The following is a 26,355-nucleotide window of genomic DNA, read 5'->3' on the forward strand; positions in this document are numbered from 1 at the left end:
GAAGCAATTCAAACATGTCGAATATTAAAAAAGATGGAATAACCTTTCATTTGTATATATATTTTTATTTTTTTAACGTACATTTCTAATTAAATGCAATTTCTAATAATCGTCGATGTATCGTTTAGCGATATGATCAAGACAAATAATCGAGTCATGTTTACTCGATCATTGCTGCGGCCCCACGAGACTATCATGGAAAGAAAATATACAAATTTAATCTTTATGAACTAGGAGATAAAGTTGAATTTAAAACGCGTTAATGACCCGCATTCCTTTCGAGACTATCTTGTAAAGAAATACAAATTTAATCTTTATGACCTAAGTGATAAAGTTGAATTTAGAACGCGATATTGAACCCCACTCCCCACGAGACAATCTTGTAATGAAATACAAATTTAATCTTTATGAACTTTTTAATAGAGTTGAATTTAAAAACTCGTCGCTTAAAAGGTCGTAATTTTTTACGACTTTCGTGACACAAATTATTTTTGTGAATGTGTGATTATGTTTCATTGTGTTTCATCAGTGTGAGTTACCCTCCCCGCACCAAAATCAGCAGAAAGTTTAGTTAGAACATTTGCCAGCGTACTCCATCCATTAATTAATGATCTAAGTTCATAACTAACTCTTCTTTGTAAAAACATACAAGCATATTAATTTTTATGAAATATTAAATATATTTTTAGATTCATTGAATATTCAATAACATGGTAGAAGAAACAAGACCCACACCTTTCGATCTTATAACCTTCCTGCCCTATGCTTGCAAACAATTACAAGCTTCTTTTGATGTGAAAATAGAAACTCGAATTCTGGGTTAGTTTAGTTTTTTCTCATAATACCTATTTCAGTTCCTACCAATTCACCCGGCTTCGCCCGTGGTACAAATAAAATAAGCTAAGGCACCGTATTTTCCATTGGTGAAGTAATTTTTGACATTGGTCCAGACGTTAGATCTAGAGCCTAGAGGAGATTTCTCCACATTCTATTCAGCGCTACAGAACTACTCAAATCGCTTATAATGTTAACTGAAAATGTGGGTAGGGTAAACGCAGCTATCAACGACCCATCGAAAATCTGAAGGTATTACCGACCTATAAAAGTAATTCGAAATTTAAACGTTTCCAGAACTATTCTAGCTATAGGTAGGCAAAGTTATACACGAATGTATTACTTGAGCATCGTATACTTTTACGTTAGTGTGAATTACTGTGCAAAAAAGAGTTAAAATACGTAAGTTGCTGCGGGGTAGCGTGGACGCAGGACGTTTCGTACTGTTCCGTTGTTCCTTCGGGTAAGTACTGTGATTTATCTTTTTAAGACATTTACAAACTAATGACATCTATACTTTAATTTATATTACTAAATGTCAATGCATTTAAGTGTCAACTTTTCATTTCTTACAACATTTTATTAATAAAAAGTAATTTGAAACGATAAAACTTTAAATAAAAATGGGACGGTGTTAGCTTCACCAGTTTAAGTCGTGGCAGGTATCAACGACCCATAAGTCGGCAATGGCAGCAACGTAACTTTTTGTTTTAAATTTCTTTTATGTTATTGTATCGCACTCACACAAGTGGTTTTATGGACCAGTTTAAATCTAAGATATGAGTCTTCATAAAAATCTATTAACGACTATACTTTTTTGTCTAGTGTTTATTTTTTAGCGTTGTCAATTTATACAAAGTTATGATATATTTCGAGGATCGGTATCGAATAGTTACAGAAGTAAATCATGGTTTTTTTGTTTAAACAATATGCATTTGTTCATATTTTGTATGACATTAATCAATTATTATAATCTATTTTATAGTCTGATGGTCAAATGAATTAAAATAACCATTTTTTTTATGGGTCGGTAATACAATTTAAGTTTATACTTACATACTTTATTACCGACCCATGTGGGTCGGCAATAGCAACTATAAGAAGCTATTACCGATCGAATATAGATTGTTTAGTTTCTCATCTACAAATTCAAATTGCTTTATTTGCAGAATGTAGAATAAGGATGTTTGTAGATATAGATAATATTGATCCTTAAACATTCTGCTCGTAGTTGAGCGTGCAAATATATTTTTACTACTTTTATGACATAATAGGTGCCTATTAAAAAATGCTTCTTCATGGTTAAATTAACATAAAACATATAATTATATTTTTTCCAGAAATATGGAGCCACAAAAGCGGCGAAAAGTATACAGTAAAACACAACTCGCCGAAGCAATCAATCAAATAGCATAAGGAAATAAATATCCTAGAGTTTGAAATCCTTAATTTAATATAATATGTACATATATTAATAGTATTATGTTGATTAATTTAAAAGTTTATAATTATTTAGTTCATTACTAAGAAGTACTCATTTGTTTTATTAAAAATAACTATAATAAAAAAATACGAATATATTTGTATTTTTATTTCATTTTATTAAGATCGGCAATCATCATCATCACTAGCTTCTATACATTCCATTGCTGGAAAAAGGCCTCCTCTCACATACGATCGGGAATAGCTTTTACTGAAGAAACTTAAGCGTGAATACGAAGTTTCCCTTCTGAGTGATAGTGCGGGCAATCCAAAAAAAACCTGGGAAGCCGTAAAGAATATTTGTAATTTATCTATTTCTAAAAGAGAACCGTCAGAGCTCTTGAACATCCACTGTTTAAATCCTTCACAGTCCCTTGAAGCATGCAACAAACATTTTACTTCTATTGGAGAATCTTACGCAACACAGATATTAGAGAAGATTAAAGTCACTCAAGAAGATTTAGCTTCTACAATTTGTTTTAATAATTCTCCCGTAAACTCATTCTTTATGACACCAACTAACATACATGAAGTGGAATCTTTGATAATGCAACTGGAGAACAACAAAGCTCCGGGTATTGACGGCCTGAACAATTTACTGGTTAAGCGGATCCGTCAAGAGATCCTCGGCCCCCTAACGTCAATATATAATCTTAGTTTATCACAGGGAATTTTCCCTGATAGTTGGAAAATTGCCTCAGTATCCCCAATTCACAAAGCGGGGGAACGTGACAACCCGAATAATTACAGGCCTATTTCTTTATTGGGTGTCTTCTCAAAAATTCTCGAAAAAATAGTAAATTCTCGTTTGGTTAAATACTTAGAGAGTAATAACCTAATCTCAAGCCATCAATTTGGTTTTAGACGGAAGAAAAGCACAGCCGATGCAGTCTCCCTCCTCACGTCAATTGTTGCTTCGCATTTAGATTGCAGAAGAAGCTGTCTTTGTGTATTTCTCGACCTTGCAAAGGCATTTGATACCGTTTCTATTCCATTACTCCTTAGAAAGCTTGATGGATGCGGTATCAAAGGCCACGCACTTCTGTGGTTTGAGAGCTATCTGAAGGGAAGGCTTCAGTGTGTTAAAATTGGAGACCAAAGAAGCTCAACGAGAGAGGTCAATTTTGGAGTCCCACAAGGTAGCATCTTAGGCCCCACCCTTTTTATACTTTATATGGACGACATTCACAAGGTCCCTCTATCTAACGCGGATATTCTCTGCTACGCAGACGATACAGCTGTCATATTCTGCGGTGAAAATTGGGATGAGGCTGTATCTACCGCTCAAAAAGGTATGACTCAAATTAATGCATGGCTCGAACGCAATTTACTAACACTAAATGTAGATAAAACCAATTATATTTGTTTTCATAAAACTTCAGTTTCGGCACCCTCTTTATGTGACATGATAGAGTTTCCTCAAACAGGTACGGCTAATCTTTCAATTAAAAGAGCTCAAAAGGTAAAATACCTGGGTATCATGTTGGATGAAAATTTGAACTTTAAGAGTCACATACATCTGCTCTCTGATCGTGTCCGTAAAATTTCAGGTATAATAAAAAAACTTCGGAATTCTGCTAAAACTGATCTGCTTAGGAATGTTTATTATGCTCTTTGCCAATCCATTATCACTTATTGTATTAACTCTTGGGGCGGGGCTGCGAAAACATCACTTATCGGCCTTGAAAGAGCTCAACGAGCGGTCCTAAAAACAATGTTATGCAAGCCCTTCAGATACCCAACCTCTGAACTTTATAAAGACAGTGACGTTCTGACGGTGCGGCAGCTTTTCATCCTCTATAGCTCTCTTTCCACCCATAAATCTATCTTTAATTTAGTTGATTACAAAGATCTTGTAAAAAAGCGTGTCTTCAAAATTCCAAACATAACTACACACTCAACATTCGCTAAGCGCATGAACCCATATATTGGCATCTTTATATATAATAAAATAAATTTAAAATGTAACATTAAGAGTTTTTCTATTTTTAAAGCTAAAAAAGTTATTACATGCTATTTAAAATCATTAAATTACACACAAACAGAAAAGCTTCTTGTCTCAATACATTGAATTAATATAAATTATTGTTTATTTACATTATATTGTATGTATCATATAATTTTATTTATTTTAACTTTAATTTATTTACTTATTTAACTTATTTTATTTATTGATATAGTTAGGTATCTATTTATTTATATTTATTTTTTAAATTTAGTTCATTAGTTGTACTCAATTCATATCTTATATTTAAATTAGTTATTTTAAATCTTTTTAATCAACAATTACGGTACCACGAGCAAATCCATTCTTTATAATCGTACCAGCTCCCACGACACAAGTTCTCTTAGTGTGGGAGCTACAGTCAATAAGTATATTGTATAATAAGTGACAGCAAAATAATATGATGTTTTTAAATTTTGTTTTGTAACATACTGTGTTTTTGCTGAAATAAATAATTTTTCATTTTTTTTTTTTTTTTTCATTTTCATAAAAATCGTTAAGACGATACACAAAAAAAAATCCACTGCTTGGCGGGCGGAGTCTAATAGCTCGCTATCGCGAACGCCGGTGTGCGCGAAGTCATTCTTGCAAACTCGCCGCGCTGCCGCTGGCCGACTCGGGACAAACATGTATGGAGTCGTCATACAGTTATAATATTGTTATACATTTATTCGATTGTTGATTTATTGGTTTTATTTCCTTGCTTATAAACAAATAATCTTCTTTCCAACAACTACTTAGACATTATTAATAATTATTATTATTTCGTAATGTTTACTTTATTACAAAATAATACAGGTTATAAATAATCTTTAAAATAACAAAAAATATTGTTACTCTGAAAAAATGAAATGGTACTCAATAACGCGGACTACTGAATTGATTTAGATAAAATTTGATGCTGACGTAGATATTACATCATGCCCAGAAATGAAAGGTACTATTTCTGAAAGAAGTTATAAACCCTAATTCTTCTCAGTCAAAGTCAAGAGTGGAAGATATCACTAATACAGTAAAACTGGTGCGAAACTTTGGATGTTAATTTGTATATTTTTTTGTTAGTTGTTACTTAATCACGTCAAGACTACATTACCAATTTTGATAAAATATAGCTAATTGCCTGGATTTACACATAGGATACTTTTTATCCGAACTGAACACTTCTGTGGGATAAAACAGGATTCACGATATAACCTAATTCCACGCGGGCAAAGCCGCGGTCGGAATGATATTTTTTTAAATAAAAAAATTGTTTAAAAAAAAACACAAAATATATTGACGCATGTATTTATTTTTTGCACTCTATTATAATTGTAATTATTCATTACAAATAATCAAAATAAAATAGCCAGAACAAAGTTAGGCCCTGGTAGGGTAGGTACTAGGTAGGCAGGTACAGCAATGTGAGACGAACACTGGCTTATTTATACCAATAATAATGTATTATAAACATTAAATTAAGTTTACTTTCTAACAACAAAAATACATAATATTAGCTAATGTGAAAGCGAATCAACCAATCATCCCACAAAAATGAAATGTGCACACAAATATTCATCCAAATCGGTTCATGTCATTAGGAGGAGTGACTGCAGCGCCATCTTCCGGGCCCAATTGTGTTTCCAGATCACCCAGGAACTCAATTTAATATACTTACACAAAATTTTTCGAAATGAAAACTCACATTACTATGTAAATATGAATATAAACCTGTTTTATTACTAAGCAATTTCCCGCACAGGTGTAGTAAGTATAAATGAAATAAACATCAACATCAAATTCTTTATACAACATACTTATCTACCACCTTCTAAGAAATGTAATTCTTGAAATTATTTCGTATTTTTTTTAAATATAATACTACTCCAATGAGCTCCTGTTCCATATTATGTCCGCCATACTTCCACTAAGTTCACCATGATTTTTTATTTCTTTGCACTTTGTTGCTTTTTGCTAAAAATGGAATCATGCGATAAAACCAGTAGAACGTTGATAACATACATTTTTGACTGAATAAAGGTACTTACGAAGGAGTGGGTTGACATTGTGAACAATCAGTGGGTTTATTTTCCTTCTGGATTCCGGATTTCTGAAAAGATTATCTATGCTATAAATGAAAATATCTTACACATTCGTTATGTACTTAAAACAGGGGTACATATCAAACATCGTCTATAATACAATTATCATCAAATTTAAAATAAAACCAACTTACTTCATTAATTTGTTCCAATTGTAAGCATTCTTTTTCCTCCAACCTTTATGTTTCTTCTTCTTATTTTCTTTATTGTCCCCATTTGTCTCATTTTGTCTTATCGTGTTGTCACCCTTTTTTACGATTGCGCGAGCGACACAAGTTCCCCGTGTGACGGCCGTAGCGGGAATGACTCGTGCAGCGATCGGGGTAGGAAGGTACAGGGCGGCTCTCGCTATATTGGCTGGTCGCGCGCTAATTTCAAGTATTTCTTGTTTATTTCAAAACCATCGCATATTTCAAAATTCTAAATCGGTAGACGTATAGGTTGTATATTTTATAGTTAATATCCAAAAAGTCGTAACTTTACGTTTGTTATTTTGAAGATGCCAGAGATTATAAAAAAATAACAATGAGAACTTTGTATTTTTTTTCTATCGAGAAAATATCATGGAATCATGTTTCTAAAACGGTAGACGTATTGTGTTACTATTGAACTTTCTTGTCAAGAATTTTCATCACGACAACTTTAATAATATAAAAATTACGAAGGTTTAAAAAGGGCCGTAAATGTTAGAAAAATTAATTCATCACCTTAATAGCTTCACAGCCGTTTTTATGGGTCGGTAATTGCAACAATCGACTAAGTCACATTGTAAATTATTTTTTACAAGATAATCCTTTATTAGAATGTATTTGCTTCAATAAAAACATTTTTTATACATAACACTAGCATATAAAATGAAACTATAAATCTTTAGCAGAACCAGTATACTTAAAAAATATGGTTGATTTTGAAATTGCCTTAGAGGGGTCGTTAATACCTGCGTTTAGTCTGTGTTTTCTATTTTTATTTACGTGAATATGCGTTTGATTAATTTATTTATTTGTAATTTTTCAAAATCTAGGTTTTAATATTTATTTCAATGTTTTTAGAGGAATATGTAAGTGCACAAGAAAAGAGTAAAAAACCAATCCGAGAGAAATCCATAATGCAAAACACATCTCCGACGCCAATGTCACCAGAAAAAATAGAATCTCCCGTGGTATTCCTGAGTGATGACCAAGACCTGGAAATCGTGTGCATCTGCGCCGTGTGTGACACTGCTGGCCGCCTCATAGAGATGCTCTTCCAACGAACAACTATTCCTAGACTCCTCCTCAAAGTTGTTACTCTGTGCATACCATATCAACCCTAATATCTTAATAAAATATCAATACGCGCGGTTGAGCACGATCAACGGTTACGCCCTACATGAGATCACCAATTGTCTTCCACAATCGCACATCACAGAACTATGCCTCAATGATTCTCCAGTACTGCAACGCAACTACTATTTGCTACTCGAATATCAAACCCAATTGAAATGTTTGAGTCTCGATCGGTGTGAACTAGAGGATGACGATTGTGCTGCAATTGCTGCTAAGTTGGGTGTATCCCCTTCCAGCGTCGAGAACTCTGTGCGTTTTATCTCTAGTTTCTAATTCTATATCGGACGGGGGCGCCACAGCATTAGCAACGATGCTTCTAAGTAATCGGCAGCTACGTTTCCTCAATCTATCTGGAAATCACATAACGAATACGGGAGCGTTAGCCATCTTTCATAGTCTTATGGAATTCTCAATGACATACGAAGAGATTATATCGAAACGAATGCGAAACATACAGTATATAAAGCTACAGAAGGAAGTTTAAACGAAATGTTACAATGAATTGATCACTACGTTCCATAACCGCAAGTCGATCGATGAGCGCAGTACGGGACGAAAGAAAATCATGCCAGCCCCCGCCAAAGCGCCACGCACTGCGCTCGTTAGCTCCCGACCGAGCCAGGCGGATAACGTCGCCTTAAAAGCCGAGATGATGACTCTCGACCTGATCGGCGCATATAACGATCCGTTTTGTGATAGGGATACCGTACATAAGAATGAGTACCTATACTCGATCGGTAACATGAGCCTTTCGTATCTGAATTTGTCCCATAACTATCTAGAGCAGCCGAGCATAAAGAAATTGGTGGAGGTGATGCGGTATCAGTCCAATCTAGCGAGGAAGCCGCAGCCGGGTTTGGTGCGTGTTGTGATAGAAGGAAACCCACTGCCGCTGAGCAGCCGCGAACTAGACGCTCTGCAGGACCTGGCGGATGCAGCGGGCGCCAACCGACTCGGGGGAATCAACAAAAGTGAGAAATTCAGGGGGAAGTTGAGATAGCTTTTATAGGCATTTTAATGTAATAATTTAGATTTATGATACGTTTTAAGAATTTCATAAGTTAGTTTACCTAAGTTTTAGATATAATTATTAGCAATAAAATAATGTAGTTTTAGAAAAATATATAAAGTAAATGAAACAAGATTTAAATTGGAACTTTTATTTTAACAAGTAATATTATAACATCAGCTTTGAAATAAGCACCCTTAGAGGGATAGTTTTGCTGCATATGACAACACAATGATTAAGCTGCATGTTAGCAATAAGATCCAAAGCAAGCATAGTATTTTAAAGCCACTTTAACTAGTAAAAATACATAAACTAAGCGTGACGTACACAGAGCCCTATAATTATTGAAGCGATTCTATACATAAGCTGGATGACACGTGGAAGTCAAATGGATAATTCCTTAAAGCATGGTTTAATGCTCTAAGGATAATTCAGTTATTTCATTAGAAGCCTTGATTGAAATACGTACGAGCCGCCGCACCGGCTGCGTTAATTAAATAGCACGTGCGTTTTCAACATTTGCGTTAAGAGGACGTGTGTGACTCGAAGTGCGGTCGGCGCGTGTTGGTGCGGCGCAGGCGCGTGGCACGAACTAGCTCGGGCGTAGCGGGCCGCCGCACTGGCTGCGTTGACGCCATGCGTAGGTGCGTGTATAGCGGTATCTAAGCGTATACAAATAAAGTTATTAAAATGTAATAAATGGAAAAAAAATCTGGATAAACATTTAAGTTTTAAATTTTCTTTCATATTAAGTAATTAACCAATTTGAGGATCATACCCGCATGAAATAGTTCTCTCACAGTTATAGCCTATAGGCATGCGTGTGGTGTAGTGTCAGAACTTGAAAGAAAATTAATCTTTAATTAAGTACTAAATGAGTTTTATCCTTACGGTAGGCAGCGAGTCATCAAGCACAATAGCAGTAGGTTGTTCTGGTCTTGGCGGCAAGTTGAAATATCGGCCGAGCAGCGGTTGTGGCGGCGGTGCGCCGAACGTGCGCGTGCGCAGCTCCGTCTCGGTGATGTCACGTAGCTTGTCCACCTCCACCTGCCCAGGCACGTAACGGGACACGTAGCCACTGCGCCACACCTAAATGATGTTTATTACATTGGTGTTAAGCGACATAATAATCGAAATATTCATAACAAAAATATAATGTATGTAATGAATGAAAACTTAATATGTAATATAATATGTGTATAAAAGGAAAGCCATATAGCCATATATCGCATAAAAATCTAACTGAATAGTAGCAGAATATGGATGTCATCAAATAAGTTGTCTTGTGTGTTGCGTTTGGTTCTATACGGAGCTATAGGTTAGGTTATTCAATTATGTACTTATGTACATAATTGAATAACCTAACCTATAGCTCTTTTTTATTACGCAAAACATTGATAGGTAATGTTTACCTAGGGCGGCGCAGTATGGAGGAGCCGCGGTGCGCGCTACTTCCGGCAGTGGTGGCGTGCGGTGACGCGGCTCGTTTGTTGTATTGCATCTTTATGCGAAGCATCGGCTCTGTACACGAGAATCGTCTGCGGAATCAAGCAAAAAATTATTAATAAATGTTATATGGGTCTGTGTTGTGTTGTAATGCGTTGCGTTGCGTTGCGTTGCATTGCGTGGCGTTGTATTGTATTGTGTCATGTTGTGTTGTAATTGTTTGTGTGTAATTGTGTTTTATTTAACGATCGTTTTATCCAATAAGAAATTAAAGACTAAAGCTTCCGAACGCTATAAATTCATTTTAGGTGGAATTTCTTCAGTTAGCACAATGTGCCATCATCACAATCCTACATAACACTTAACCACTCACCGATACGGCTGCCCAGTCTCCAGCTTCCAGAATATCAGCTCGGAATTATAGGACGACGTGGCGAGCGTGATGGGGTGCCGTGCGGCGGCGGCGAGCACGTCGTCCGTGTGCCGCGTCTCCCATGCCTTGCCCGTGCGTGTAGTGCCGCCCTCCTCGAACTCCGTCACGTGCCGGTTCCAGCCGACCGCCATTATGCTGTGATATATTATATACGTGTGTAAGGGACGGTGAAAACGTGGGTAGAGCAGCCTTGCAAAACTTTAAAATTTTATGCAAACTATGACCAAAATTGCTATCAATTACGACTTACACTGTTAATAGAAGATAAAAAAAGTGCACGCCTCATAATTTTTTTTTAATAAATATTTATTAATTATTATTTTTGTTTATTTAATAACAATTAAACCACATCGAATCAGACCCTGAAAAATGAAAGGGTTCTATTCCTGAGCATACTCAAGCGTAAGAGAAAAAAAAAGACTCGATTAGTAAAGTATTTCGGTCGCTATCGTGTTAACAAGAAAAAGGATCCGCACATACAGACACACGGACGTCCAAGACAGAACTTTTTTAAACTGTTTTTTAACTAGTTTAAATAACAAAAATGACATCAAAAATATCATGAACGTTAAAAATAGTGTTTTTTCTTAATATGTGTGTGTATGTATTATCTTACAAGTGCAATGTATGATACATAAAGACATTTTAAGTTTGAAAAATCAGATGTTTTGCGCGAAGTGACAGTAGTACCCACCTCAACGCTTCGCTTATGAGGCGTGCAATAGTTCTAGTAAATCTAAATTAGCCACGCGCTTGCGTCGAGTCGTTAACTTATACATAATACCTGCACAAATACATGCACAAATATTTGTTGCTAATAAACAACGAGAATTATTCATCGCTATCCACTTTGATATGATGATAAACAACATAAGCTGAAATCCCACGTAGTTTGTTATTTTAGCCGACTTCAAAAAAAGGAGGTTCCTCAATTTTACCGTATATATTTAAACAAGTGCATACCCTGATAACTTTATATATAATGATATAGAAAAATGATAGAGAATCAGAATTATAAAATAAGTATAAAAATAATAAAAGCGACAGTACAAGAAATATAGTTTTTTGAAGTGAAACTTCTATATGCGCGTTCAGACTTCAGAGTAAAATTTAAATGTCGCGTCATGGCAATACCGCATGGACTAAGGCGGCGATTTTGGTATCTTTGAATCTTGCCAAAAAAAGTTTCACTTCTGACACGTGTGCTCGGAACACACGCTCTTTTTTTATATTTGCAACTCTGTATCCTCAGGTCTCCAGCATCTTTTGACAAGAATTTTCAAAATAGATACATTACTTACCAAATACTCATCAGCTTGTTTTTCACACAAACTTCTTTATTTTCTTCTCTTTGTTAACGGGCATCACCCAATAGAGAGGCTTCATTTTCATTCGGGTGTATGTAGAAGAACCAGCCCTTCCCAACCAGATTTAAATGGAAAACCCTCCCGTCTAAAACATCAAATTTGTAGAAGAAAAAAAAGGAAAAACTGACATTGTTATGTCAACTGCCACCTTGAGCATCAACATCAACAAGTAACAACGATTATATACACCTATAGATGTAACCACTAAAATGACCTTCCTTGAAAGAGCGAGATCGTTAATTGTCAAACCCATGCAAAGAAACAGGACAGAATATATAGTTTTTGTCTTTGTCGACATGGCCGGTTTTATTGTTTGGCAAGAACAGATTGTGACAAACAAACTTGGCGTCTTTTGGATTTTTCTGTGATTGTGTGAATTTACAGTGTTTATTGCGTATAAAAATTGGATAATACAGAATATTTAGTGTACGTGCGATGGTGGGTTGCAGTGTTTTGGGTTGTAAAAGCCGGAGTGAGCGAAAAATTGAAGGAATAACATTTCACACGTAAGTAGGCGAAATTATCATTTCTTTCGTTATTACAACGCCAGATGATCATCGATTATGATGTTTTGTGATGAATTCAGTGATGTGATGCCAAGAATATTGAGTTGTGATACGTGTTTTCACTATCTTAAAATAAAATAACGGTTAACGATGAACGGTTCAGGGTTGCCATAATGGCTACTTTAATTTACCCAAATAAATCACATTTCTTTATTGTCAGTACATACATACGATTCGAGGTCTTGTTTTGTGAAGAGAAAATAAAGATTATGATTATAATTAAAGATTATGATTGTTGGGTTTGCTTATCATGGTAGGTACTCATCCTTCTTATATTATAAATTCGAGGGTTTGGATGTTTGTTTGTTACTCAATCACGCAATAACGTCTGGATGGATTTCAATGATATTTTGCACATGAGTAGTTTATTACCTGGATTAACACGCGGATGAAGTCGCGGGTAAAAGCTAGTAGTATAATATTTTTATTGAGAGGAAATTAATTCTTCTGTACGTAAACTTTAATTTTAGTTACATTTATTTAAGGGCTTTATTGTAGTTTATTTAACTTATTACTCAATAAAGATAAACTTTCGTAACATACGAATAAAATCTTCTTTTTTCAGGTTTCCATCCAATATTGATAAAAAGAAATGGCTGGATGCCACTGGACGAGAAAATTGGCTGCCAACAAAATATTCAAAAATTTGTTCCATTCATTTTGATGATGATTCATTACTGTATAAAAATAAACGAGTACAATTAAATCATTCAAAGTGTTGGTAACGAGAGGACAGTAGTGACTTCCGGTTTTCTACTCTTTTTTGCCAAGCTGTACTTATTTCATTATGTATATAGTAATAAATAATAAACATGTTTATGTTATAGACTGTTTTTATTTCATCATTGAACGTGTCGTGTGTCAATGATGTCCATACAATTCTCCTTACCTACCTTACGGAGGTTTTATTAAAGTATTTCGTACGACTACGACATAAGAGTTACATTATTGAAGCTAGCATTTAAAATATGCAAATTCAGAATTTTTAGTTTGCGAAGTACTTACAGGTATTTATAAAGTCTGTTCGCGATCAAGTAAGATTCATAATATTTTTTACCTAATATATACCATTGCCAATTGCCAACTTTTGCCAACTTATTAGGCAACACCACAAAATTCTATTTCTGTTTCAAGTGCGGTCACGCCATGGTTACATCTATAGGAGCGAGCGCGCACGAGCAACTTAATTGCCCGGCAACTATTTTGTCTCTGTCGTTGTCTCCTCGCAAAGTTTTGAACGATGCGCACACGAAAGCGACAGCAACGCAACTTTTTCTTTAAAATTTTCTGCATTTATTAACATGGTTTTCGAAGAGACGGTTGTGGTCTGTGCTCTTGTCCCGCATAGTTCCCATTCCCGTGGGATTTCCGGGATAAAACCTATCCTATGTGTTAATCCAAGATAAGATATGTAATCGTAATTGAAAAAAGTTAAGTAAATGTGCAGTTCCAACAAAACGAAATAACATATTTTTCTATGGCGTCGTTACTAGATTACGTTGCTGAATTTTGTTGAACTGTCAATGTTGCCTATTAAAATTGCTCTACTACTAATAATAAAAATAACTTAATTAAAAACAATATTATTAATTTATTAAATAGGTTTGAAGTCGGTGCCAAGCACTAAGCACTTAGTATTAAGCCCGTGCATCGACATCAAACCTTTTTAGTAAATAACACATCTAAATAATATGTAGTAACTAATAATATCAATCTTTTTAATTTTTTTCCGTTTTTGAAGTCGGTTGTTTTTAACGAAGTTATTTTTATTTAATATTTTTTAGTGTATTTTTCAACACGAATCAAACGAGCCCAAACTCGATAAAGTTGACTCAATATATTACTAAGTTCCTATGGCCACCTTCCGATTCCATCATCAAATCAGCTCTATGTCATAATAATGTTTAATCGCTATCCAATTTACATACGTATACAAAATTTCAGCTCAATCGGTTACCTGGAAATGAATCAAAGTTACTTGCTACATTTCAATTATCACATCGAGATCAGACAAAAACGCTCTCAAAATAAAAACTACTGGGCTTATCCGAATAAAATTTATGGGACCAATTCTACACCATTCCGCATCAAACAAAAAAAGAATCACGTAAATAGGTTCAGAAACCTCGGAGTAATCGGTGTACATACATAAAAAAAAATATACCGGCCGAATTGATAACCTCCTCCTTTTTGCGAAGTCGGTTAAAAACTACTGTGTACGAGAATAAATACGTTGAGATAAATACGTACTATCGCTACGCCGGTTACGCGGCAACCTATTATTATAGTACTCTTTGGCGGCAACTGGCCGGCGGCCGTCGCCTGGCAACATTTTTGTCGCCGTGCGCGCACTTGCATTGAAACCAATAGATAGGGCGACAGTTGCGTCGCGGGCTTGTCTCCGAACCCGCGGACAAAAAAGTCTCCCGGGAGTTGCGTCGCTACGTACGCGCACTTTCATACTAGCCCATGGCTGGAGAGACAAAATAGTTGCGGAGACAAAATTGTTGCGGAGACAAAGTTTCTCGTGGGCGCTCGCTCTAAGAGCGAGCGCGCACGAGCAACTTAGTTGCCCGGCAACTATTTTGTCTCTGTCGCTGTCTCCTCGCAAAGTTTTGAACGATGTGCTCACGAAAGCGACAGCAACGCAACTTTTTCTTTAAAATTTTCTGCATTTATCAACATGGATTTCGAAGAAACGGTTGTGGTCTGTGCTCTTGTCCCGCATAGTTCCCATTCCCGTGGGATTTCCGGGATAAAACCTATCCTATGTGTTAATCCAAGTTACCCTCTATATGTGTGCTAAATTTCATTGTAATCGGTTCAGTAGTTTATGCGTGAAAACTGAAAACCATACATACCTACAAACCTTTCCTCTTTATAATATTAGTATAGATATGTCATCGTAATTGTAAAAAGTAAAGTAGTTTTTAATTAATACTTTTTAGTGTATTTTTCAACACGAATCAAACGAGCTCAAACTCGATAAAGTTGAGTCAATATATTACTAAGTTCCTATGGCCACCTTCCGATTCCATCATCAAATCAGCTCTATCTCATAATAATGTTTTATCGCTATCCAATTTACATGCGTATACAAAATTTCAGCTCAATCGGTTTCCTGGAAATTAATCAAAGTTACTTGCTACATTTCAATTAAGTCATCGAGACCAGACAAAAATGCTCATAAAATAAAAACTACTGGGCTTATCCGAATAAAATTTATGGGACCAATTCCACACCATTCCGCATCAAAAAAAAAAAAGAATCACGTAAACCGGTTCAGAAACCTCGGAGTAATCGGTGTACATACATAAAAAAATATACCGGCCGAATTGATAACCTCCTCCTTTTTGCGAAGTCGGTTAAAAACTACTGTGTACGAGAATAAATACGTTGACATAAATACGTACTATCGCTACGCTGGTTACGCGGCAACTGGCCGGAGGCCGCCGACCGGCAACATTTTTGTCGCCGTGCGCGCACTTGCATTGAAACCAATAGATAGGGCGACAGTTGCGTCGCGGGCTTGTCTCCGAACCCGCGGCCAAAAATGTCTCCCGGGTGTTGCGTCGCTACGTGCGCGCACTTTCATACTAGCCCATGGGCGGAGAGACAAAATAGTTGCGGAGACAAAATAGTTGCGGAGACAAAGTTGCTCGTGCGCGCTCGCTCTAAGAGTAAGAGCGAGCGCCCACGAGCAACTTAGTTGCCCAGCAACTATTTTGTCTCTGTCGCTGTCTCCTCGCAAAGTTTTGAACGATGCGCACACGAAAGCGACAGCAACGCAACTTTTTCTTTAAAATTTTCTTCATTTATCAACATGGTTTTAGAAGAGACGGTTGTGGTCTGTGCTCTTGTCCCGCATAGTTCCCATTCCCGTGGGATTTCCGGGATAAAACCTATCCTATGTGTTAATCCAAGTTACCCTCTATATGTGTGCTAAATTTCATTGTAATCGGTTCAGTAGTTTATGCGTGAAAACTGAAAACCATACATATGTACCTACAAACCTTTCCTCTTTATAATATTAGTATAGATATGTAATCGTAATTGTAAAAAGTAAAGTAGTTTTTATTTAATAGATACTTTTTAGTGTATTTTTCAACACGAATCAAACGAGCTCAAACTCTATAAAGTTGAGTCAATATATTACTAAGTTCATATGGCCACCTTCCGATTCCATCATCAAATCAGCTCTATCTCATAATAATGTTTCATCGCTATCCAATTTACATGCGTATACAAAATTTCAGCTCAATCGGTTACCTGGAAATAAATCAAAGTTACTTGCTACATTTCAATTAAGTCATCGAGACCAGACAAAAATGCTCATAAAATAAAAACTACTGGGCTTATCCGAATAAAATTTATGGGACCAATTCCACACCATTCCGCATCAAAAAAAAAAAAGAATCACGTAAACCGGTTCAGAAACCTCGGAGTAATCGGTGTCCATACATAAAAAAATATACCGGCCGAATTGATAACCTCCTCCTTTTTTTTAAGTCGGTTAAAACTACTGTGTACGAGAATAAATACGTTGACATAAATAGGTATTATCGCTACGCCGGTTACGCGGCAACTGGCCGGCGGCCGTCGCCTGGCAACATTTTTGTCGCCGTGCGCGCACTTGCATTGAAACCAATAGATAGGGCGACAGTTGCGTCGCGGGCTTGTCTCCGAACCCGCGGACAAAAAAGTCTCCCGGGAGTTGCGTCGCTACGTACGCGCACTTTCATACTAGCCCATGGCTGGAGAGACAAAATAGTTGCGGAGACAAAATTGTTGCGGAGACAAAGTTGCTCGTGGGCGCTCGCTCTAACAACAACAATCCAGCCACACACCTGTCAATTTTTCCTCTAGACAAATTAAATTATTATTTGAATTAAAATTTCATAAGTTTGGAATATTAAGATTACTTGAATAAATTATATATTATTCAAGTAATCAGAAGGAAAATAACTAAACACACTAGTCATCAAATGAATGGCATCATATTGATACAGCCTTCAAAAACAAAATCCATTCAGTTTATAAAGTTACTTAAGTTTTATAAATTAGTTTACTTAAATGACATCATTAAGATGGATAAAGAAGTATCATTATTTAAAAATCTTGATTATCTTATTAATCCTATACTGGATATACCGAACTTCAAACTTAGAGTTCAAAAACACAGTACATATTCTACAACAAAATCAAATTTATGTAAAAAATAATATGATCACACCATGGAATGCATGTTTAAGTAAGTAAATGGTTAAAAATATTGTATATTAACAAACCTTTTTATAATAATAATATTATTTTCAGAACCTTATAAGTTTGTCATTATTGTAACTTCATATGTGGGCCATGTTGAACTGAGAAGTGCACATCGAAGATCAATGCCCATAGATTACCTGAGAGCAAGGAATGTAACAAGATTATTTTTATTAGCCAGAATTCCTAAAACTGAAAGGTAAATATTACATTTTACTAATAAACTGAATTTTACTAACCATAAATTTCATTTATACATAGAGATTAATTTGCAATAACTCATATAGCTTAATGTTATCTTCTTTTTGTAGATTCATAACACAAGAAGCAATAGTGGATGAGAGTAACACCTTTGGTGATATACTTCAAGGTTCATTCTATGAAAACTATAGAAACTTGACATACAAAAATCTAATGGGTTTACAATATACATCATCAGAATGTAATGGAGCCTCTTACATTCTCAAAGTAGATGATGATACTGTATTTAATTTTGAGTTAACACACAACTTTTTATCCAAACTCCCTGACAACAGTCAGAATCCATTCATGCTGGGATATATGTTGAACAACACTTTACCTATAAGATTGAAGCAAAATAAATGGTATGTTACAAATGAAGAATATCCATTACAGAAATACCCATCATATTTATCTGGTTGGTACTATATAACAAATCCGAAAACAGCAGCTATGATTTGTGATGAAGCTCCTTATCACCCTTACTTTTGGATAGATGACATCTCAATAACTGGAATACTGACCGAGTATCTTAATATAAGAATACAACAACTGCCAAGAGATTATTGGTTGGAACACTATGAGCTCTTAGAATGCTGTCTAAGGGATATGGTCAAAAAGAAAATAAAATGTAACTATGTTGTTGGACCAAATGGGGGAAGACATAATCTTATAGTGGAATTTAATGATGCATATACATCTTGTACAAATTGTGCACCAAGATCTATTACACAAAAATTGAATGAAACATGTGTTATGTTCAGAGATAGGACTATATTTAGTGATGGAAAAGCTGAAGTGCATCATATTAAACTTTGAGTTTGAATGGAGTGATCTATAAACAACTCATACTCATACTCATCTGTGATATTAGGTTAAGAAATTGTTTTAGAAACTGGACAAATGTTCTATATTTTTATACAATCATGGATAGAGATTTAGTTACAAATAACAATGTAATTATTTAAGTAATAATAATATGCTGAAGTCTGAAAAAAAAAGTGAAGTCCCGTGTCCCCTAGTGGGGTAAGGGGCAGATGCATTATTCATACATCTGTTTCACTGATCGATTTTCTTTAGGGACAAGTAGGTGATCAGCCTTCTGTGTCCTGCCAGACCGAGACATTTTTTTTTCTTCGTCTCCACCGGGAATCGAACCCAGAATCCCTCGGTTCTACGCTCACGCGTCAACCACTGTACCAAGGAGGCGGTCATTAAAAATTATTACATTAGATTGATGACCATAAAAACAAATCATAATTTTGTTACAATTTAAAATATTAATAAAAATACAGCTTTAGTTAATGGCACAAGTCATATTTAATTATAAAAAAATATTTGCTACTTATGCATATGTTGCAGGCAAATTGTACTTTTTCCAAAATTCTACAAAAAGACCGTCGCGAGCCAATGGATCCCCACTTCGCGGGGCTCCTATTTCTGTGTAGTTAAAAAAACACAAACCTAACTTAACCCACCCCCTTATCCAAACCAAAAACTTCTGATTACGAATTCTAGACATATTACAAAATGCCAAGCGTTTGTAAACAGTGAAATAATACAATTTGACTGCGACATATATAACATAATGTTAAATCATATGTCCACTTAAACTTAACAATGTTGGAATCTTTATGCTTAGGATTAAGAAAAAATAATAATTCTTAACAAACAATTATTTTTAAACTACAAACAATCAGACCATTTAACATTGAGCAATAAAAGTTATGATGCATATAATGATTTTTCATTTACAACTTGATTTATTCCTTAGCTACATTATTTCTAATTAATTCAACAAGGAAAAATTAACTAAGAATATTTTTATTTTATAAGGCCAACCATGTGATAATAAATAATAATATATTAGGTTATTGTATTGATAATAATCTGTATCATTTTATCTTAAACTTATACTTTTTTAACATAGTATAATATAGTAGTATATTGTTTAAATTTTTATTAGCTAATTACTGCCTTACACTTATCATTAAATGAGGTCAACCTTATTATTTTTTGTCAAGGCTGAAGCCAAGTATTGGTAATTGAACTACCATTTATGAAACAGTCCTTAAACCCTTTCATAACATAAGTGGACTGAAACCATTTCACATCATTTGTTGTTTCAATTTCACAAAATTCTTCATCATCCTCAATTTTAACTCTATCCAAATCTTCACTGATTGTGTCTCCAAATACGGAAAAGTCATTGCAACAAGCAATATTCTCATAATTTATTTTTTTTAAGTTTAAAACAACAACTTTACAGCTCCTGGGTATCCTGTACCCATTGACTAGCACGAAGCTATCATTGCAGACAACATTTTGATCTTTATATTTCATCTTCTTCAAGAACACATACATGTTTGTAGGTGGAAGACTGTCATAGAACACTTCATTGAGTTTATCTGATGTTGCTAAGTTTCTGAAATTGTTGAATGTTCTGGTTTTAGTGTACATAATTAGGTATATAAAACAAAGTCAGGTAGAATTACATACAAAGTCATTTAAATTGTAGGTAGAAATCTACTAATTTTGTAAGAAACTGAATCATCAATAATCAATTTGAAGGCATACAATTAGTGTACAAAAAATTTATCTAAACTCATGACATGACAATTACTAAAATTATTACCTAAAAACATTTCCTTGAATTTTTTGATCTGAAGCAATATGGGTAGAATGGCACTGGGGTTTATGGCACACAGAAGGTAATAGAACACGGTATATCTCCTTGCATGACACTGGCGTGGCACCAAACGCTACACAAACTTCATCTGGTATTGATGCTCCTCCGAGTTCTTTTAACAGGCTCTGAAAAATGTATCATAAATAAGATCTACTCACGATTTCTACATATAATCATTTAAATAGTACATAAAATGTATAACTAGAAGTTCCTCAAAATAGTCAATTATAAAAAAACATAATGAGATTTAAAATACTACCTTCAACACGAAGTCTAAATTATCTAATGCAGTAGAAGCTATGTGGAAATGTCTTTCTGACTTGTAACTCTCCTTTTTATCCTCCATTCCCTTCTTTTTTGTTATAAGTTGTTTTAACCATTGGTATGTGTAAGGAATTTGAAGTCTTTGATAAGCTATAAACTTAATCAATTCAACAAGTATATGTCCACATGAAATTGTTGTTAGTTGATCGCCTATATTTATGTCAATTGATATTGTTTTCTTTTCTGATAATTTGAGACTCATCTTTAATCTTTAATATAAAAATAATATGTAAATTCATTTAATTAGTTATAATAATTTTGAAGTTTGAACTAAAACTTTGTAACGTCTCTAGCTGTCAGCACTCAGCACCAAAGACTACTATGCTTAGATTATACTAGGTACTATGACTATGTATATATGCTCAGCACAGAGCAAGTAATATAGCTGTCACTTGTCAGATGTACAAGATAAAAAAAAGGCACAAAGCTTCGATAAATTTTAAATACCTATTAAGTTTGAAAATGTTAAAAGTTTTAAAGCTCTTGTCAAAAATCATTTCCTATCTCTATGGGCGTATTCAGAAAGAAAGCTTGAAACTTATAAGCGCTTATCGGCGCTTGTCATGTTCATATATTTTCCTGCGCGGGTTACCAGCACTGACAGGAAAATATATGAACATGACAAGCGCCGATAAGCGCTTATAAGTTTCAAGCTTTCTTTCTGAATACGCCCTATAATGTGTTGCTTATATTTATTTTAGATTATATTATAGTGTTTATTTTTTCGTATTGTATGTAGTGTATTTAGTAGGTTATGTACTATTATGTGTATGTATATTTATAAAATATGTAAGTATTTTATTATATTTACGTAAGTATATTAATTTATATACAAGTTTTAAAGCTCTTGTCAAAGATCATTTCCTATCTCTATAATGTGTTGCTTATATTTATTTTAGATTATATTATAGTGTTTATTTTTTCGTATTGTATGTAGTGTATTTAGTAGGTTATGTACTATTATGTGTATGTATATTTATAAAATATGTAAGTATTTTATTATATTTACGTAAGTATATTAATTTATATACTTATTTTATTTTATTTTTATTGTTATTATTGTATATAACTATTGTTTTTATTAATAATTATATTTTAATGCTTAATTTATTAATTGAATTTGCGCCAAGTCGCGTTCTAGCATATATTCCTTACCAATCAGGGTTGCCTGGAAGAGATTGCTTTTAAGCAATAAGGCCGCCTTTTAGTACGTATGTGCCGTGTGTTTTCATTGTATCTTAATTGTAATTATAGAATAGCTTATTTATGTTTGGTATGTACCCCTAGTAAAAACTAAATCTAAACGTTATCCAGTGTGGTTTTCTAAAGGTTTAATTTCTACTTTAAGAAAGAAAGTTAAAGTTTGGACGCGTTGGAAAATCTATAAATCACTAAGAGACTATCAGGAATTCAATCTGCTTAGAAAGCGAGTAAAATTACTTATTAGGAATTGTTACGCCAAGTATATAGCTAACGTTGAATCATCACTTAAGGATAACATCAAATATTTCTGGAAATACACATCTGACTTAAAAGAAACCAACTCAGGTTATCCTAAAATCATGAAATTAGCTACCACTTCATCTTGTAATCCCAGCGTAATTTGCGAAATGTTCTCCAACTACTTTCAATCTGTATTTGAACCTGTTACCCCTGGAGCATACAATACCATTGAACTCTTAGACAATAATAGTATACTAAATTTGCATCATATAAACTTAAATAAGACTGAAATATACAAAGCATTAAAGGATATCGATCCTAATAAAGGCTCAGGACCTGATAATATTAGTCCCATATTTTTAAGAAATGTAAGTGGAAGTATATCTTTGCCATTACAAATAATATTTAATAATTGTTTAAAAACAGGAATTTTTCCGAATAAGTGGAAGAAAGTTTTTATAACCCCTATTTTTAAATCTGGGTCCAAAAATGATATTGCAAATTATCGTCCAATATCTATACTGTCAGCAATTCCAAAAGTATTTGAAAGATTGGTTCACGGTCGAATATCCTCTAGTCTTAAACATTTTATTATTGCAGAACAACATGGCTTTGTAAGAGGCAGGTCCACTTTGTCAAATCTGCTTGAATTCACTAACTATGTTTTTACAGGTTTGGATAAGAAGTGTCAAATAGAAACCATCTACACTGATTTTAAAAAAGCATTTGACAAGGTGGATCACTTGTTGCTTTTAAAAAAATTGTCCTACAATGGCATAAAAGGCAATCTTTTCCGTTGGTTTTCTTCATATTTACAAAATCGTGTCCAGGTAGTAGTAATGAACGGTTTTACATCTTCTCCAGTAGTTGTAACATCTGGTATTCCTCAAGGATCTATTCTCGGCCCTTTGCTCTTCACTATATTTATTAATGATATATCCAGTTGCTTTATTCACTCAAAATTTCTTTTATATGCCGACGACTTAAAAATATATTCTTCCATTTCAAATAAAAATGACATTCGTCTTATACAAGAAGACCTTGATAGGTTAGGCGAATACTGCAAAAACAACAAGCTATACCTATCTTACAATAAATGCAAACATGTCCGTTTTACTAAAAATATAAATATTATTCCATCAAAATTTAAACTAGGAGAACACATTCTTGATACCGACTCTTCTATTCGTGATTTAGGCGTCTACCTTGATGCTAAACTCACAATGGACGTACATATTGACTACATATTGAATAAAGCTTACCGTATGCTGGGTTTCATCACCCGAATTACTAAGAATTTCAGACGAAAGGATACATTTATTTGCCTCTACCAATCATTAGTTAGATCACACCTCGATTATGTATCTCCTATATGGAATCCATTTTATAATTGTTATATAAATAAATTGGAAATGATACAGAAGAAGTTTCTGCGCACACTTAACTATCGCTTATGCTCTCCCAGATGCTCATACAATCAACTCTTAGAAAAATATAACATGATGTCCTTGTCCAACAGACGTTCAGTAACTGATGCTGTCACTTTAAGAAGCATTTGTGTAGGTGAAATTGATTCTCCGAACTTACTAGCCGACTTGTCCTTTCGTGTGCCTTCGCGACCAACTCGTTCCAAATGTCTTTTCCACATACAACATACCAGAACCAACGCAGGACAACGCGCGCCACTTCACAGAATGTGTGTCTTACACAATGACAAACTAAATGAAATAGATCTGTTTTCATGCTCCCGATATAGTTTCAAATGTTCAATAAACCAATTATATGTATAAACCTTTTAACTTTGAATAAGTATCTACATGCTTAAATTAAGACGATACACAAAAAAAAATCCACTGCTTGGCGGGCGGAGTCTAATAGCTCGCTATCGCGAACGCCGGTGTGCGCGAAGTCATTCTTGCAAACTCGCCGCGCTGCCGCTGGCCGACTCGGGACAAACATGTATGGAGTCGTCATACAGTTATAATATTGTTATACATTTATTCGATTGTTGATTTATTGGTTTTATTTCCTTGCTTATAAACAAATAATCTTCTTTCCAACAACTACTTAGACATTATTAATAATTATTATTATTTCGTAATGTTTACTTTATTACAAAATAATACAGGTTATAAATAATCTTTAAAATAACAAAAAATATTGTTACTCTGAAAAAATGAAATGGTACTCAATAACGCGGACTACTGAATTGATTTAGATAAAATTTGATGCTGACGTAGATATTACATCATGCCCAGAAATGAAAGGTACTATTTCTGAAAGAAGTTATAAACCCTAATTCTTCTCAGTCAAAGTCAAGAGTGGAAGATATCACTAATACAGTAAAACTGGTGCGAAACTTTGGATGTTAATTTGTATATTTTTTTGTTAGTTGTTACTTAATCACGTCAAGACTACATTACCAATTTTGATAAAATATAGCTAATTGCCTGGATTTACACATAGGATACTTTTTATCCGAACTGAACACTTCTGTGGGATAAAACAGGATTCACGATATAACCTAATTCCACGCGGGCAAAGCCGCGGTCGGAATGATATTTTTTTAAATAAAAAAATTGTTTAAAAAAAAACACAAAATATATTGACGCATGTATTTATTTTTTGCACTCTATTATAATTGTAATTATTCATTACAAATAATCAAAATAAAATAGCCAGAACAAAGTTAGGCCCTGGTAGGGTAGGTACTAGGTAGGCAGGTACAGCAATGTGAGACGAACACTGGCTTATTTATACCAATAATAATGTATTATAAACATTAAATTAAGTTTACTTTCTAACAACAAAAATACATAATATTAGCTAATGTGAAAGCGAATCAACCAATCATCCCACAAAAATGAAATGTGCACACAAATATTCATCCAAATCGGTTCATGTCATTAGGAGGAGTGACTGCAGCGCCATCTTCCGGGCCCAATTGTGTTTCCAGATCACCCAGGAACTCAATTTAATATACTTACACAAAATTTTTCGAAATGAAAACTCACATTACTATGTAAATATGAATATAAACCTGTTTTATTACTAAGCAATTTCCCGCACAGGTGTAGTAAGTATAAATGAAATAAACATCAACATCAAATTCTTTATACAACATACTTATCTACCACCTTCTAAGAAATGTAATTCTTGAAATTATTTCGTATTTTTTTTAAATATAATACTACTCCAATGAGCTCCTGTTCCATATTATGTCCGCCATACTTCCACTAAGTTCACCATGATTTTTTATTTCTTTGCACTTTGTTGCTTTTTGCTAAAAATGGAATCATGCGATAAAACCAGTAGAACGTTGATAACATACATTTTTGACTGAATAAAGGTACTTACGAAGGAGTGGGTTGACATTGTGAACAATCAGTGGGTTTATTTTCCTTCTGGATTCCGGATTTCTGAAAAGATTATCTATGCTATAAATGAAAATATCTTACACATTCGTTATGTACTTAAAACAGGGGTACATATCAAACATCGTCTATAATACAATTATCATCAAATTTAAAATAAAACCAACTTACTTCATTAATTTGTTCCAATTGTAAGCATTCTTTTTCCTCCAACCTTTATGTTTCTTCTTCTTATTTTCTTTATTGTCCCCATTTGTCTCATTTTGTCTTATCGTGTTGTCACCCTTTTTTACGATTGCGCGAGCGACACAAGTTCCCCGTGTGACGGCCGTAGCGGGAATGACTCGTGCAGCGATCGGGGTAGGAAGGTACAGGGCGGCTCTCGCTATATTGGCTGGTCGCGCGCTAATTTCAAGTATTTCTTGTTTATTTCAAAACCATCGCATATTTCAAAATTCTAAATCGGTAGACG

At 34.4% G+C, this 26,355-nt stretch overlaps 4 protein-coding genes and 1 long non-coding RNA gene across 8 annotated transcripts; 2 read left to right on the forward strand and 3 right to left on the reverse strand.

The window, feature by feature from the left end:
• The first annotated feature begins 1,067 nt into the window (after positions 1–1,067).
• On the forward strand, positions 1,068–8,844 carry LOC149480455 (uncharacterized). Of its 4 annotated transcripts, none has more exons than XM_089706944.1 (2): positions 1,068–1,086; positions 7,452–8,844. In XM_089706944.1, exon 2 carries the CDS (start codon positions 8,293–8,295, stop codon positions 8,725–8,727), a length of 435 nt encoding a protein of 144 aa, XP_089563070.1. In that variant the 5' UTR covers positions 1,068–1,086; positions 7,452–8,292; the 3' UTR covers positions 8,728–8,844. The 4 variants fall into 4 exon arrangements, 2 of the variants coding, with proteins under 2 accessions (XP_089563070.1, XP_089563069.1); XR_016317079.1 differs by lacking the exons at positions 1,068–1,086; positions 7,452–8,844 and adding exons at positions 1,101–1,297; positions 2,175–2,509; XM_089706943.1 differs by lacking the exon at positions 1,068–1,086 and adding an exon at positions 1,251–1,297.
• A 27-nt stretch (positions 8,845–8,871) lies between these two features.
• Positions 8,872–9,867, reverse strand: LOC149480456 (uncharacterized). The gene is made up of 2 exons (XR_016317082.1): positions 9,628–9,867; positions 8,872–9,398 (listed from the first exon to the last, which is right to left on the reverse strand). It is a non-coding gene; the product is annotated as an uncharacterized LOC149480456 (long non-coding RNA).
• A 277-nt stretch (positions 9,868–10,144) lies between these two features.
• On the reverse strand, positions 10,145–17,903 carry LOC149480457 (WD repeat-containing protein on Y chromosome-like). Its single transcript, XM_089706851.1, has 4 exons — positions 17,837–17,903; positions 11,917–12,067; positions 10,556–10,750; positions 10,145–10,274 (listed from the first exon to the last, which is right to left on the reverse strand). The coding sequence occupies exons 2-4, from the start codon at positions 11,925–11,927 to the stop codon at positions 10,145–10,147; spliced, it is 336 nt and encodes a 111-aa protein (XP_089562977.1). The 5' UTR covers positions 11,928–12,067; positions 17,837–17,903.
• On the forward strand, positions 17,375–19,194 carry LOC149480458 (beta-1,3-galactosyltransferase 5-like). Its single transcript, XM_089706937.1, has 3 exons — positions 17,375–17,799; positions 17,865–18,012; positions 18,125–19,194. Exons 1-3 carry the CDS (start codon positions 17,622–17,624, stop codon positions 18,870–18,872), a joined length of 1,074 nt encoding a protein of 357 aa, XP_089563063.1. The 5' UTR covers positions 17,375–17,621; the 3' UTR covers positions 18,873–19,194.
• Positions 19,195–19,349: 155 nt separating this feature from the next.
• Positions 19,350–21,370, reverse strand: LOC149480459 (uncharacterized). The gene is made up of 3 exons (XM_089706938.1): positions 21,002–21,370; positions 20,689–20,867; positions 19,350–20,478 (listed from the first exon to the last, which is right to left on the reverse strand). Exons 1-3 carry the CDS (start codon positions 21,266–21,268, stop codon positions 20,073–20,075), a joined length of 852 nt encoding a protein of 283 aa, XP_089563064.1. The 5' UTR covers positions 21,269–21,370; the 3' UTR covers positions 19,350–20,072.
• Between the last annotated feature and the right edge of the window lie 4,985 nt (positions 21,371–26,355).

Source organism: Colias philodice, chromosome 18 (genome assembly GCF_061535455.1).
Source record: "Colias philodice isolate Cphi_HAF_F1 chromosome 18, ilColPhil1 Martin Lab GWU primary, whole genome shotgun sequence".
Taxonomy (NCBI): Eukaryota; Metazoa; Arthropoda; class Insecta; order Lepidoptera; family Pieridae; genus Colias; species Colias philodice.